The sequence below is a fragment of the Prenolepis imparis genome, unplaced genomic scaffold (genome assembly GCF_030444845.1).
Source record: "Prenolepis imparis isolate NDT839.2.m4 unplaced genomic scaffold, iyPreImpa1.0 SCAF_6, whole genome shotgun sequence".
NCBI classification, from domain to species: domain Eukaryota; kingdom Metazoa; phylum Arthropoda; class Insecta; order Hymenoptera; family Formicidae; genus Prenolepis; species Prenolepis imparis.
Genome location: NW_028141164.1, coordinates 17,105,757 through 17,118,558, shown reverse-complemented (window position 1 = coordinate 17,118,558; position 12,802 = coordinate 17,105,757). Strand labels below are relative to the sequence as shown.

Genomic DNA, 12,802 nt, shown 5'->3' with positions numbered 1-12,802 from the left:
TTATTTCTCGCAAACAAAGTCTTAAGCCTTTCGTGAAATGTTTCAAAAATCAGTTGCAATGGATACCCATTATCACGTAACACCCCAATGACCAATTCGAGATTCTTTTGGTGATATCTTGGGTGTGATAACCAGAAAGCCCTATCTATTAGGCCAAATATTGTGCCTCTCTTGTGGCAGAGGGTGACAGGAGTAATAATTTAGATATCTTCCCGAAAATGTTGGTTTATGGTACCAGTCGAATTCAACATATCCCCGGTTTAGAATGAATGTAACATCCAAAAAACCGAGTCTATTGCCCCCCCTTTCCAAAGTAAACTGTAATCTATTATGACACGCGTTAAACTGTCTTAGTATCTCCTGGCTCGTCCCGGGAGGGACGGCCAACGCGATATCATCAACATAGCATACGTAGATCGGGAGTTCAAAAGGAAGGTCTCCTATCACCCTGCTCTCCAAATCGCGCATGGTTAAATCGGCTACTATGGGAAACAGCGGAGAGCCCATGGGCGCTCCGAAGGTTTGTTGATAGATTATGCCATCAAAGGTGAAAAAAGTTGAATGAAGAACAAGCCGGATTGCCCCCAAAAATTCCACGCGCGGTATCGTACAGTTATTCTCTATGAAATTCCACCTCGCGGCTATGCCGTCGACTGTCAAATCCAATGGGATGTTAGTGAATAGAGAGACCACATCCAGTGAAATAAGTTCACAATTGTCACCAATGTAAGTTCCATCGAGTTTGTTGACCAGTCGAAAGCTATTCTCCACATGACTGTCCGCCGCCGGGACCGACTTGTATATGATTTTGTGGAGGAACGTCGCATGACGGTGCAGCGGTGTGTTCAGTGAGGAGACGATGATACGCAGGGGGCAGCCCGACTTGTGAATCTTAGGGAGCCCATAGGCTCTCGGCAGTACCCCCTCCGAACAATTCAACGACCTGTATGTCGTATCGAATATGTAATCTAAGTTTTTCCACCTTGTAAGCAAACTGTTGATAATTCTTCTGGTGGGATCCTTCTTTACTCTAATGTAAGTATTTGTATCACTAAGGAGGACCTTCATTTTGTCCAAATAAGATGTCTTTTCTAAAGCGACCGTTATATTGCCCTTATCGGCTCGCGTAAAAATGATATTAGGATTATCGCGTATAAACGTTCTCGCTGCTAGGGACGCGCCTGAGAGCTCCTTATCAAACAAAGATTCTTCAGGGTTGCAACTGGCCAACTTGTTAACAATTGCCGACGACCTCTGGCGAACCAAAGGCCGAACGCCAACTTCCACTCTGTCGATACTATATTCTATACTTTTGATAAATTCCATAAGAACTCGATCTTTATTCTTACTTGGTAAACAAAAATTGTCGCCCAGTTGCAAAACTCCCTGTATTTCTAATGGAATATCTGTTGAGAAAAGGTTTTTAAACCACTTCTCCCTGATGTGCAAAGGGGAGACTGTGTGGTTGTCAAAGGATAAGGGGTTCAAGTTAATAATAAAGGAGGAGGAAGTAGAAGGAGCGTTTAGAGGTGTGAAGGAAAATTCGGAACCCCCGGACGGTCGCGCACGACGCCCGTTAAACGGGATCAATGACGCGCCAAGATTAACGTCTCCCTGTTGATCACGTGCCACAGAAAAATATTGGGCTGGACGAATATTAGCTCTAATCGATTAGAGCGGTGTACCGTGCCGTATCGCTATAGGCAACGCGCGCCTAGCATGCGGCGGGCCGCCCCGACGTAATTCGCGCGCTCGTTGGTCGATCTTTTTTAATTAATATCTCGAAATTTTACGTGGTTGTTTGCAAAATGGTATAGGACTTTTCGACTCAGTTTAACGAGATCTACTTGTATATTTTCGGTGTGACACCTTACGTCAGACATCCAGTATAGCACAATTAATTGATTTAACTAAATTAATAAAATTTAAACAATTTAATAGATTTTATTTATATGGAAATTAAACTCTTATTTTGCATCTTATTGTCAGAAAATGAATAATTTTTTATTGATTTGCCTGGTTTCCAAACATTTTAATCACTATAATAACGAATATAATCGATATAAATTATTTATTAAAAGTTTATTACATTACAACATAAATTATTATTTTCATTCAGAATATATACTAGTTTTTAGCTTAATATCAGTAATTTGGCGAAATCGTATTTGTCAGGAAATATTTAATTAAAACTCTGAATATATAAATAAATATCTAATAAGAGACAAAATATTTAAAAAGTTGAAATTGAAATTAAAAACTAAATACAATCGTGTATATCAATAAGCCACCTGCTTTTTTCTGTTTAGTATTTTGAAGATTCAAAGTTCGATGTGCCATCAGAATATATATTTTTCATATTTTTCACAATTTTACATATTTTTCACAATTTTTTCACATTTTTTTACATATTTTTCACAATTTTACACCTTGTATTTTGAAAACGAAGCAGTTTAGAGCATGTTTATAGGCTAGGTTTATAGGATATATATCTTTTCTTCCTAAAATAAGCCAAGGAATATCCCCTTTAATTTTTTGAACTCACTTAGAAAACACTCTGTATATATCATTGTTATTTTGAAAATTGTATTCCATGCATTATTTATGTTTATTGGAAATATAAAAGACATAGCATAGTATAATTCATTGTAAATTCATCACATTAAAGTATATATAAAGAGTTATGTATGGAAACAGTATATAAATATTATACATATATAATAATATATAATATATAATATATATAATATATAAAAATTAAAAATAAAATAGCTTTAAAACTATTAATAATCCATAATTATATTTTTTTAAGAACAGAGACTTTATTTATTCATAATTTCAATATAACATACATACATATTTTGTCATAATGATATAAGAGAACTTTTTTATGAAGATAATTATTTTACACATACGCGTGCATACACAAATACATACATACCTTTTTTATAGTTTTATATATATAATATTATATAAAAGTCAGAAAAATAATTTCAAGTATAGTAAATTAAAGTAGGCCTTTATAAAAATTTAAAAATTATTTTAAAAGATAGTATTGTGCACTGCAGCATTTTCTATGACAAATTAATTGTATCAGATAATGGATAAAAACGGTTATTTAGCATTAAGCGAAAGCAATCATATTCATAGAAAAATCAATATACAAAATATTCTTCTTTGATTGAACACAATAAAAAAATTATATAAAAACTACATTAGAAGATATATTCAATAATCACTGTTCCTAATTAATAATAAAAATAAACACTAATTGTTAATATACATATATTCCATTAGTATTGTTGTAATATGTGCTAATAAAATGATTTATTTATTTGTTTAGAAAAAAGTTTATGATTTCTCTATATACAGGGTGTCCGGTAATTCGCGCCCCATCCGTCAGATACAGGTAGAGCAGGTTAAACCTAGTAGAAAAGTCCTCTACTATTTTGCGATTTTCCCAATAATTTATGAGAAATTAATTAAAAAAGATCGGCCAATTCGCGCGCCCTACAAGCGCGCGGCGAAAAGAGACAGCCCAGTCTTACATGATTACTAAGTATGCGGCGAAAAGAAACAGTATAATGTTACGCGGTTGCTAGGCGCGGGGAGGAGCGATCTTCAAAAGACAATAGCATGTATGAGCAGCGGATAATGCTGGAACCTCGAGTGGGCTGTCCACGGTCTTATATAAGACCATGGGGCTGTCTCTTCTCGCCACGTGCTTGTAGGCGCGAATTGGCCGATCTTTTTAAATTAATTTCTCAATAATTATTGCGAATATTGCAAAATGGTAGAGGACTTTTCTACTAGGTTTAACCTGCTCTACCTGTATCTGACGGGTGGGGTGCGAATTACCGGACACCCTGTATAAAAATACATGGGTAATTATATTCAATAACTATAATATTGGAAAATATAATTATATATTTAACTAAAAATTAAACTAAAATATATATAAAAATATAAAAACCATCGATTATTCTCTACTTAATTATTTTCAGTAATTTATTTTAAATATATAAAATACTTCAGAAACATGGGAAAAAGGAATTAAACGAGGTGTCATATACAAAATATCTCAAAAATGCACCACTTGTTAATAATAAATTCTTGAGATCTCTTAAAGATCATATCAAAATGTCGAGGCTACATTTCTTAAAAGGGAACCGTTTACAATTGGCCAATAATATTCTAGTAATAGAGTAATATTTTCGTGCTATTATTATTTTCAGCAAATCTATGTAACAAATTAATTAAAAAATCAGGCAATATTAAGAAGTGATTATAATACCATTGCAAAAATATATTAATCGTTGAAAATAAATCAATATCTTAAAATTTTGCTACTATGCACAATGTACCATGCCTGAAAGTACTTTTGAACAATTGGTCAACTTGAAACGCTTCCTATTTAAAAATGTTATATATATATATATATATATATATATATACAATATATACAGGGTGTTAAAAAAGTGTCCCATACGCTCAGCACTATTCGATAGAGAATAAAAATTTAAGAAAAAATGTCTAATACTATTTTTTGATGCGATAAATAGTTTTGCTGCTGATTACAATTAATTATATCATTGTGATCAGCACAGAGCTACAAGAGAAAGCAAAACGATAGAGCGCACGAAGTAGGAAAGGATTTCTCGAAAAACTAATTTAAAGGGAAGCAGCTTGCTCAAGTGCGAATTTGGCCTCATAAAATTTACCTTAAGTCTCATTTTTAAATTCAGACAAGGTGAAATTATTTATCGCATTGAAAAATAGTATTAGACATTTTTTCTTAGATTTTCATTCTCTATCAAATGACGTTGAGCGTATGCGACACTTTTTTAACACCCTGTATATGCAAGGTGTCCCACATAAAGTGTTACAAGCTGTTTTCTCTGCCACTACTAGAGATATTAACTTGAACTTTTTTAAATTAAATGGGACAATCTGAAAATTTGATGGATAAAAAAGTATTGGCGACTTTTAAGGAACAAAAAAGGGCACCTCTCTCATTTTTTAAAAATGGAACTATAATTTTTTCATACAAATCCTTGCAATATTTGGTACAAAAAATTATAAGAGTAGGATGATTAAAAATGAATAGTTTACGAGATATTTTGTACTTAAATTTGACATAATTTTACTATAAACTCTGAAATATCTCAAAAAATATTTATTTTTCGATGATTTTATCTCAATATTTTTATGCATAAAATAATGAAAGAAATCATTTGGTGTAAAAACACAGTTGTTTGTAAGAAAAAGTATGTAATTTGCAACTAGCAATTGCATGTCCTAAACTGCACTGCTTTCAAAATATGAAATATCAAAGTTGTGAAAAAAAAAATATGAAAAATATAGGATATAGACTGACTAGATACACCAAATTTCGAATCTTCGAATCAAACAGAATAAAGCGAGTGGCTTAATACACACGATATTTAGCTTTTAAATTACAGTTTTTACAGTTTTTAATTTCAACTTTTTACTTTAACTCGAAAACGTTTCAAAAAAAAAAAACACAAGAGACAATTTTTGTAGAGTTTTAGTTCAAGATCTTAAAAAACTGTTAAACTTGGAAAAAACAGTGACATTTTTTCATTAAAAAAAATGAATATGATTTATGCAAAATTAATATGATTTATCCAAACTTTCCTGGTAGATCTAAAAATGTTTCATTGGTACTGGAAAAGGATTCTTGATATCACATGTATATCAAATTTGAATAAAATATCTTTAAACGTTTTCGAGATTTTCGAAAATTTCATATTTTTATTTACAATTTTGACATTTTGTATTTTGAAAATGAAGCAGTCTAGGACACATATTTATATGACTTTTTCTTCATAAAATAAGTCAAAGAATATCCCCTTAAATTTTTTGTACTTACTTAGGAAACACTATAGCCTCGACATTTTGATGATTTTCGCCTCCAAATAATATTAAGAATCTGTCATTATCAGATAATGTGCTAATTAGAGATCCAGTATAATATAATAATTGTTAAATATCAAATATAATTCATAAATAGATTTATATTGTAATGGTCTTACAATGTATCTTTAAAAAAAGTAATTATTGCTATTATATACTTTTTTCTAATAATAATAAAGATATTAGATATGCTTAAACACATGTGTTATAAGATATATAAACATCATTTAATATTTCTTCTTTCTTATTTTATTTTATTTTTCTCATATGAAATACAAAGCATTTAATGTGTGAAAACAATCAAATATTTTTAAGATTTAATTTCTCTCGCTATAATTATATACAAAAAATGCATACAAATATTTCAGTTTATAAATCTTTTTGTGATCTCGAGTATTTTATTTTGAAAGATGCTTTAAAACTCAAAGAATTCTTTAGTATGTCAAAACCTCTCAAGAACGCGCTATCATCTAATAAACGACTTGTTAATCAAAACATTTGTTATGATCTAGAAAAAAATCTTTTTAATATGTTTATATATTAATTTTGTTACTTTGAGAGGATTAAGCCTTGAAAATGTTCAAAATCTAAATTTCAGAATACTTTGCTTAGAATAAAGTTCTAAAATTTTACTGAATAACACCTGAGATATTCATTTTCATAACTTCAAAAATATATTTGTAGATAAAAAAACTTTTACAATAATTTAGGAAAAAGTTTCTTTCCTTAACTTTTTAAATATAAGATATAGACAGTAAACATAACTGTTTTTTCGAATCTATTGATTATCTAGATTTTGAAATATTATGTCACATCATATGCTATCGCAATATGCAGGAATGATTTGGGAATATACCACAAGAGTTAGTAGTAATTGATCCATAATTGTTAAATATTTACATTAAAAATATTGTCTCTAATCAGCTTTACGTGGCTTACGTTTACGAACATTAGGACTATTTGTATCAGTTTTAGTATCCTTATCTTTTTCACTCACTTCAAGTTCTTTTACCTCAGATTCTTTTGTTTCAGGTTCCTCTGCTTCAGATTCCTCTTCATCCACTAAATCATCTCCGACGTTTTCAGCAATTTCATCCTCATCCAAACCTCTCTCTTGCATGGAATTATCCGATGCATCATCTTGTTTCTTCTTGCTTTGTTGTTGCGCAGGTTTTGGTGGATAAATAAAGTCGATCAGGCACACAATAAACTGCACATTATTATGAATATAATTATTATTCTTCCATTTGTCATCCACATGAAATTCGTATATTGCATAAAAAATATCACTCACTAGTCCTAATATTGCACCCAAAATAATTGTTGCAACAGCAAAAATCAAATAACTGCCCCATGTAGGTAATCCGATATCTTCCAAAAGTTTATTATGAATACCCTAATATAGAAAAAATAATTAAATTGAAATTCTTCTACATTATTGTACAATTTAGTTTGTAAGAATCAAAGCCATGCATTTCAATTTCGCATATTATATAGCTCTATATATACATATGTACATATGCAGGACATCCTATTTTAAAATTTGAAGTCCGATTATCTTAAAAATAGAACATTTTCGGGAAAAAGTTCTATATAGAAGTTGTAATTTCGAAGGGGACATAATATCAGAATTGTTCTTGGGTTGCTTTTTTTAAAGATATTTAGAGTCAACCTAGTCTTTTTAAATAAAACTACCTTATTTTTATTACATAAATCGCTTCCTCATAGTAATCGATATAAAAAGTTATGAGTAGGATGGCTAAAAAATGAAAAAGGTTATGAGATATTTTATATTTAAATTTGATATAATTTTACATAAACTATGAAATATCTCATAAAATATTCATTTTTCGATAATCTTACCTTAATACTTTTATGTACAAAATAATGAGAGAAATCAATTGGTGTAAAGAAAACACATATTTGTTTTTAAGAAAAAATATGTAGCTGCTAGTTGCAATTTACATACTTTTTTTTTTAAACAACTTTTTGTTTTCTTTATTGATTTCTTTTATTATTTTATGCATAAAAGTATTGAGGTAAGCTCATCAGAAAATAAATATTTTATGAGATATTTCGTAGTTCATATAAGATTATATCAAACTAAAGTATAAAATATCTCTAAACTATATTCACTTTTTTGGTCATCTTATCCTTATAAACTTCTTATGCCGAATATTATGGGGAATTAATTTATGTAAAAAAATAGGGTAATTCCGTTTAAAAAAAACAATGTTGAACTTTAAATGACTTTGAAAAACGCCATTCAAAGGCAATTCTGGGTCATGATATTAGATATCCCTCGAAACACTACAATTTTTATATGGAACATTTTTCTCAAAAACATTACATTAATATTTTTGAAATTGCTGATATAAAATCTGCCTTCAGAATTTGAAAATTCTGCTAGCGGATCTAATATAGCAGCAAAAGAGAACTTAAAAATGTTTAAATATATTAAATTAATTATATTTAGCTGAAATTTTAGATTTAAGAACTTGCTAATTTCAAATCTATTGTCGAAATTTGAAAATTTAATATAGTAGATCAAAATGACTAACAATTATAAAATACTAAGACTTTAATAAGGTTTTCAATGTGTGAAAATCATATTTGAATTCAACAAATTCAAGAAAAATTTAATTCTTCCTTGGAATTGACACACTATCATCCACATTTTCATTAAATTTAAGTTATAAAATATTCATAATTAACAAATAGCAGAAATTTCCTCGAGCTTGTATTTGCCATTTTAAATTTTCAAATTTTTATTGCAGATTTAAAATCAGAAGTCTCAAAAATCTTTATATGCAAATTTCAGTTATTTATAATTAATAGTTCATTAACAATTTGGCTGCTGGATTTGGTATTGGATTTGTAAGTTTGTATTTTTTAGTTTTAATTTCAGATTTGTAATAAAATAATCCCAAAATCTATTGTATATTGTATATTAAGCTTCAATAAAATGTGTTTAAAAAAATTATTCCACAAAGAGTTAAGCAGTTTAAATTAAACTGTAATGTGAACATATATACAGAATGGCCCACCGAAAACGAAACAGACATATTTTTAGGGTGAAATTAACCCCTTTTTTGGAGTTGAAGTTAGGTGAACAAAAATAGCCAATTAATATGTCCCCCTTGAAAACAAAGTTGACCTGTCCGAGCGTTTTTTGAACAAATAGTTAAATGCCAAAAAATATGTCTGTTACGTTTTCGGTGGGCCAGTTTATATAATTATTACTCATGAAAGCTATTTATATTAGAAAATGGAAAAATATATATAATTTATGTTTTTAATATTGTTTGATAATATTAATATTCTGATATAATAAAATTGTAGAATATTATTCAAAACAAATATAATGATTGCTTAAGGTATCACTTAATAATTTTGTTTTACAAATTATATTTTTTATCAGTTTAAAATTATGTAATTTTTTATTTTCGATCCTGTAACTTCTAACTCCTGCATTAGTAACTCAAGTTTAATAGATTGTCATTTAATCACAATATATAATATACAGAAGTAAGAAGCTGATAAGATTGCTAAAATGAAAAAAAAATTACTAACAAAATTTCAAATCAATAAAATTTGTATAAATTGTAAAATAATTCTGTTAAATTACATGTTGTATTCGTTTTTAGCAGCATTGCAACTTGTATCATATAAAAATATTTATAAAATTGAAAAAGAATTTTTATTTAAATTTTTATAGTATACTTTTCCATTATCTAACTATATAGCTTTTGTAAATTACAACAATATTAAATATAATATAATAGAGTTTGATTTGAACCATTTATATATATTTCTTACGATTTACTATCTTTAATTTAGGAAATGAGATTGTAGTGGGACAAACTGTATGTCTAAATTACACGTGATACATGCATATATTACTTACTCGTAATATTTGAGACAGTTTAAAAAATTGACTTAAAATTGACATATGGAATGAAGTTGGACTCTTCCAACTAGGTATTGGATCAACTTTTGTCCATGTCTTTTTAGATACAAATTCAATTAATGAGGCTTCATCTCGTGGACTTCTATATTGCCTAAATATTCCATTGTTTACACTAGAAAGTAAAAATTAAGTTGAAAATATAAAGTCATAAAATTAAATGTATGTTAATTCTCCAATATTTGTTAATTTACAAAATATTAATAATTTTAATATAAATTAAATGTTGATATACCTATTGTGCAAAATAAAGCATTACAAATTTTTATCTCTGAAAATATTGTTTCTAGGGAAAAATGTTCCAAATAAAAGTTGCAGTATTTAAAGGGGGTTAAGTTGTGTTATAGAAATGCTTGTAGGATGCGATTTTCAAGATTATTTTTAAGATCAACTTGATTATTTTAAATGGAATTACCCTAAGTGTTTTATGTAAATAGATTCCTTGTAACATTCTGCATAAAAAATTATAAGGATAAAATATAGCCAAAAATCGAATAGTTTACAAGATATTTTATATCTTAACCTGACCTGACATTTTATTTTATAAAAAATATATCTCAAAATATTTAGTTTTCAATAATCTTACCTTAATACTTTTATGTATAGAATAATTAGACAAATTAATTGGTATAAAGAAAACACAGTTGTTTTTAGAAAAAATATGTAGCTGCATGTTGCAAATTGTATACTATTTCTTAAAAATAACTATGCGCTTTCTTTTACACCAATTAATTGTAATTATTCTATACATAAAAGTATTAAAGTAAGATTATCGAAAACTAAATATTTTAAGAGATATGTTGTATCATATATCAAAATGTGTCAAATTAAGATATAAGATGTCGTAAACTGTTTAATTTTTGGCTGTTTCACCCTTAACTTTTTATGCAGAATGTTACAAGGAAAATTTATTTACATAAACACTTAATTCCATTTTTTTTTAATCAAATTGACCTTGAAATGATCTTAAAAACCGTCACTTACAAACATTCTTGTAACATCAACTTATATCCTCCTTGAAATACTGCAACTTTTATTTGAAACATTTTTCTCTAGAAACAATATTTTTGAAGATAAAAATTTGTAATGCTTTATTTTGAATATCCAGTATATAAAGAATGCGTATGTGTGTGTGTGTGTGTGTGTGTGTGTGTGTTTATATAGTATATAAGATACAATAGAAAGTACAATATAAATCATATTTAGAAATTGCAAACTTACTGAAATATTGTAGGCAAAGCTGTAACCATAAATCTACCGCTAAGACCTGGAGAATCTGTCACATCTATTTTCCCAACATTAATATTAAGATTCTTTTTTAATGATGCAAGATGCTCCCAGATTGGTTCAAGTGCTTTGCACGCAGGACACCATGGTGCGTAACTAATAAATATTGTAACATAGAGATTCTAACAAATTATATTATATATATTTATATATTCTATATATAATATATAGAATATAACATTAATGAGTGTTTACTAATAAAACAATGTGTATAAAAATTTAGTATAAATATATAATGAAAAGAATAATTTTATTTAGATTACAAAGCTATATTATATATCTCTCATCAAACAGATTTATTTTTATATATTTTCCATTCCATAAGATTTCAATATCCGTTAATAACAATAAAATTCGAATATTAATTGTTTGATACACTATATGACAATAATTATTAATTCGAACGACTAAACTCACAATTCAATCATCCATTCTCCCGTGAGCATGAGATTCCAATTATCCTCATTGAGTTGTTGCACTAAGCTACTCTCCGTTTGCTGCTGTGCGTTCGCATTTGCATATGCAGATAATAAAACAATGTAGATGATACAAAATACAGGACCCATTTCGACAATATTTTTTATCTTTGACAACATTTACAAACGCTAACCGGCATTGTACACAGTATACAACGCCAACTCGTCAACCGCCAAGCTATCTCCTCTCCTTGTACCATAGACGCATAGACATATTAAGGGTCGGCAGGCGACACGGTGGAGACGCCTGTCGGCCGGCCGGGAATTACGGATTCGTATAATCCAGATTTTAGCCAAAATACTGAATGAATCTCATTAAATTTACGATATTCTTAATCAGTAAGCTCGACTGTAATCAGCTAAAGAGCTATTTTATTAAAAAAAGGTGAAAATAAAATTTTTTAATAAACTTAGAGAAATGTGCAGTTAGCAACGGGTAAGGTTGGGTTAGCCGCGAGTCCGTATTTAATTTATTATAAATTTTTAAGAGCAAAAATGCAAAATCGGGCTCTTTAGCTGATTGCATTATTATATAAAGAATATATTTAAAAAAAAATCACGAAGCTATGTCACTTATTTGATGAGAAATCTGGACGATACGATTCTCACTAGATCTAAGGAACTGGGGAAATTTTCGTGGTAACATACTGACAGCTTGACAAGGAGAGAGATAATCGTTCTGTCTTTGTCTCTCTTGCATCGCGTATGTAGTAGCGTCTATGTAGGCACAAATACTAATATGTTGAGCACACGGATGCGATTATTGAAAGATAATGTCAACAAGAACCGGCTATCGTATTACCTTTGTTTCTCTGTATATGTAAAACGAGGATAACGATATCTTAGATCTTGCTCCTAACAATATCTTCCAATAATTGTATCTTATTGTATGCCGTATCTCGCATATATTATGTATCTCAAATTATAGAATAATGATTTATTAAATATTAAAATATATATTTTTTTTAAGGATTATTATATGTATAATTTAGAAAGAATATTTAAAATATTTATAAGTTTATATATATATGTATATATATATGTATATATATATGTATATATATATGTATATATATATATATATATATATATATATATATATATATATATATATATATATATATATACCCAGTTA

At 28.6% G+C, this 12,802-nt stretch overlaps 1 protein-coding gene across 2 annotated transcripts; it reads right to left on the bottom strand.

Moving 5' to 3' along the window:
* Positions 1 to 6,180: 6,180 nt before the first annotated feature.
* On the bottom strand, positions 6,181 to 11,866 carry LOC145937237 (thioredoxin-related transmembrane protein 1). Of its 2 annotated transcripts, XM_083040175.1 has the most exons (5): positions 11,609 to 11,866; positions 11,126 to 11,287; positions 9,845 to 10,019; positions 7,232 to 7,333; positions 6,185 to 7,147 (listed from the first exon to the last, which is right to left on the bottom strand). In XM_083040175.1, exons 1-5 carry the CDS (start codon positions 11,785 to 11,787, stop codon positions 6,854 to 6,856), a joined length of 912 nt encoding a protein of 303 aa, XP_082896301.1. In that variant the 5' UTR covers positions 11,788 to 11,866; the 3' UTR covers positions 6,185 to 6,853. The 2 variants fall into 2 exon arrangements, with proteins under 2 accessions (XP_082896300.1, XP_082896301.1); XM_083040174.1 differs by having other exon boundaries at positions 6,181 to 7,333.
* Positions 11,867 to 12,802: the final 936 nt, after the last annotated feature.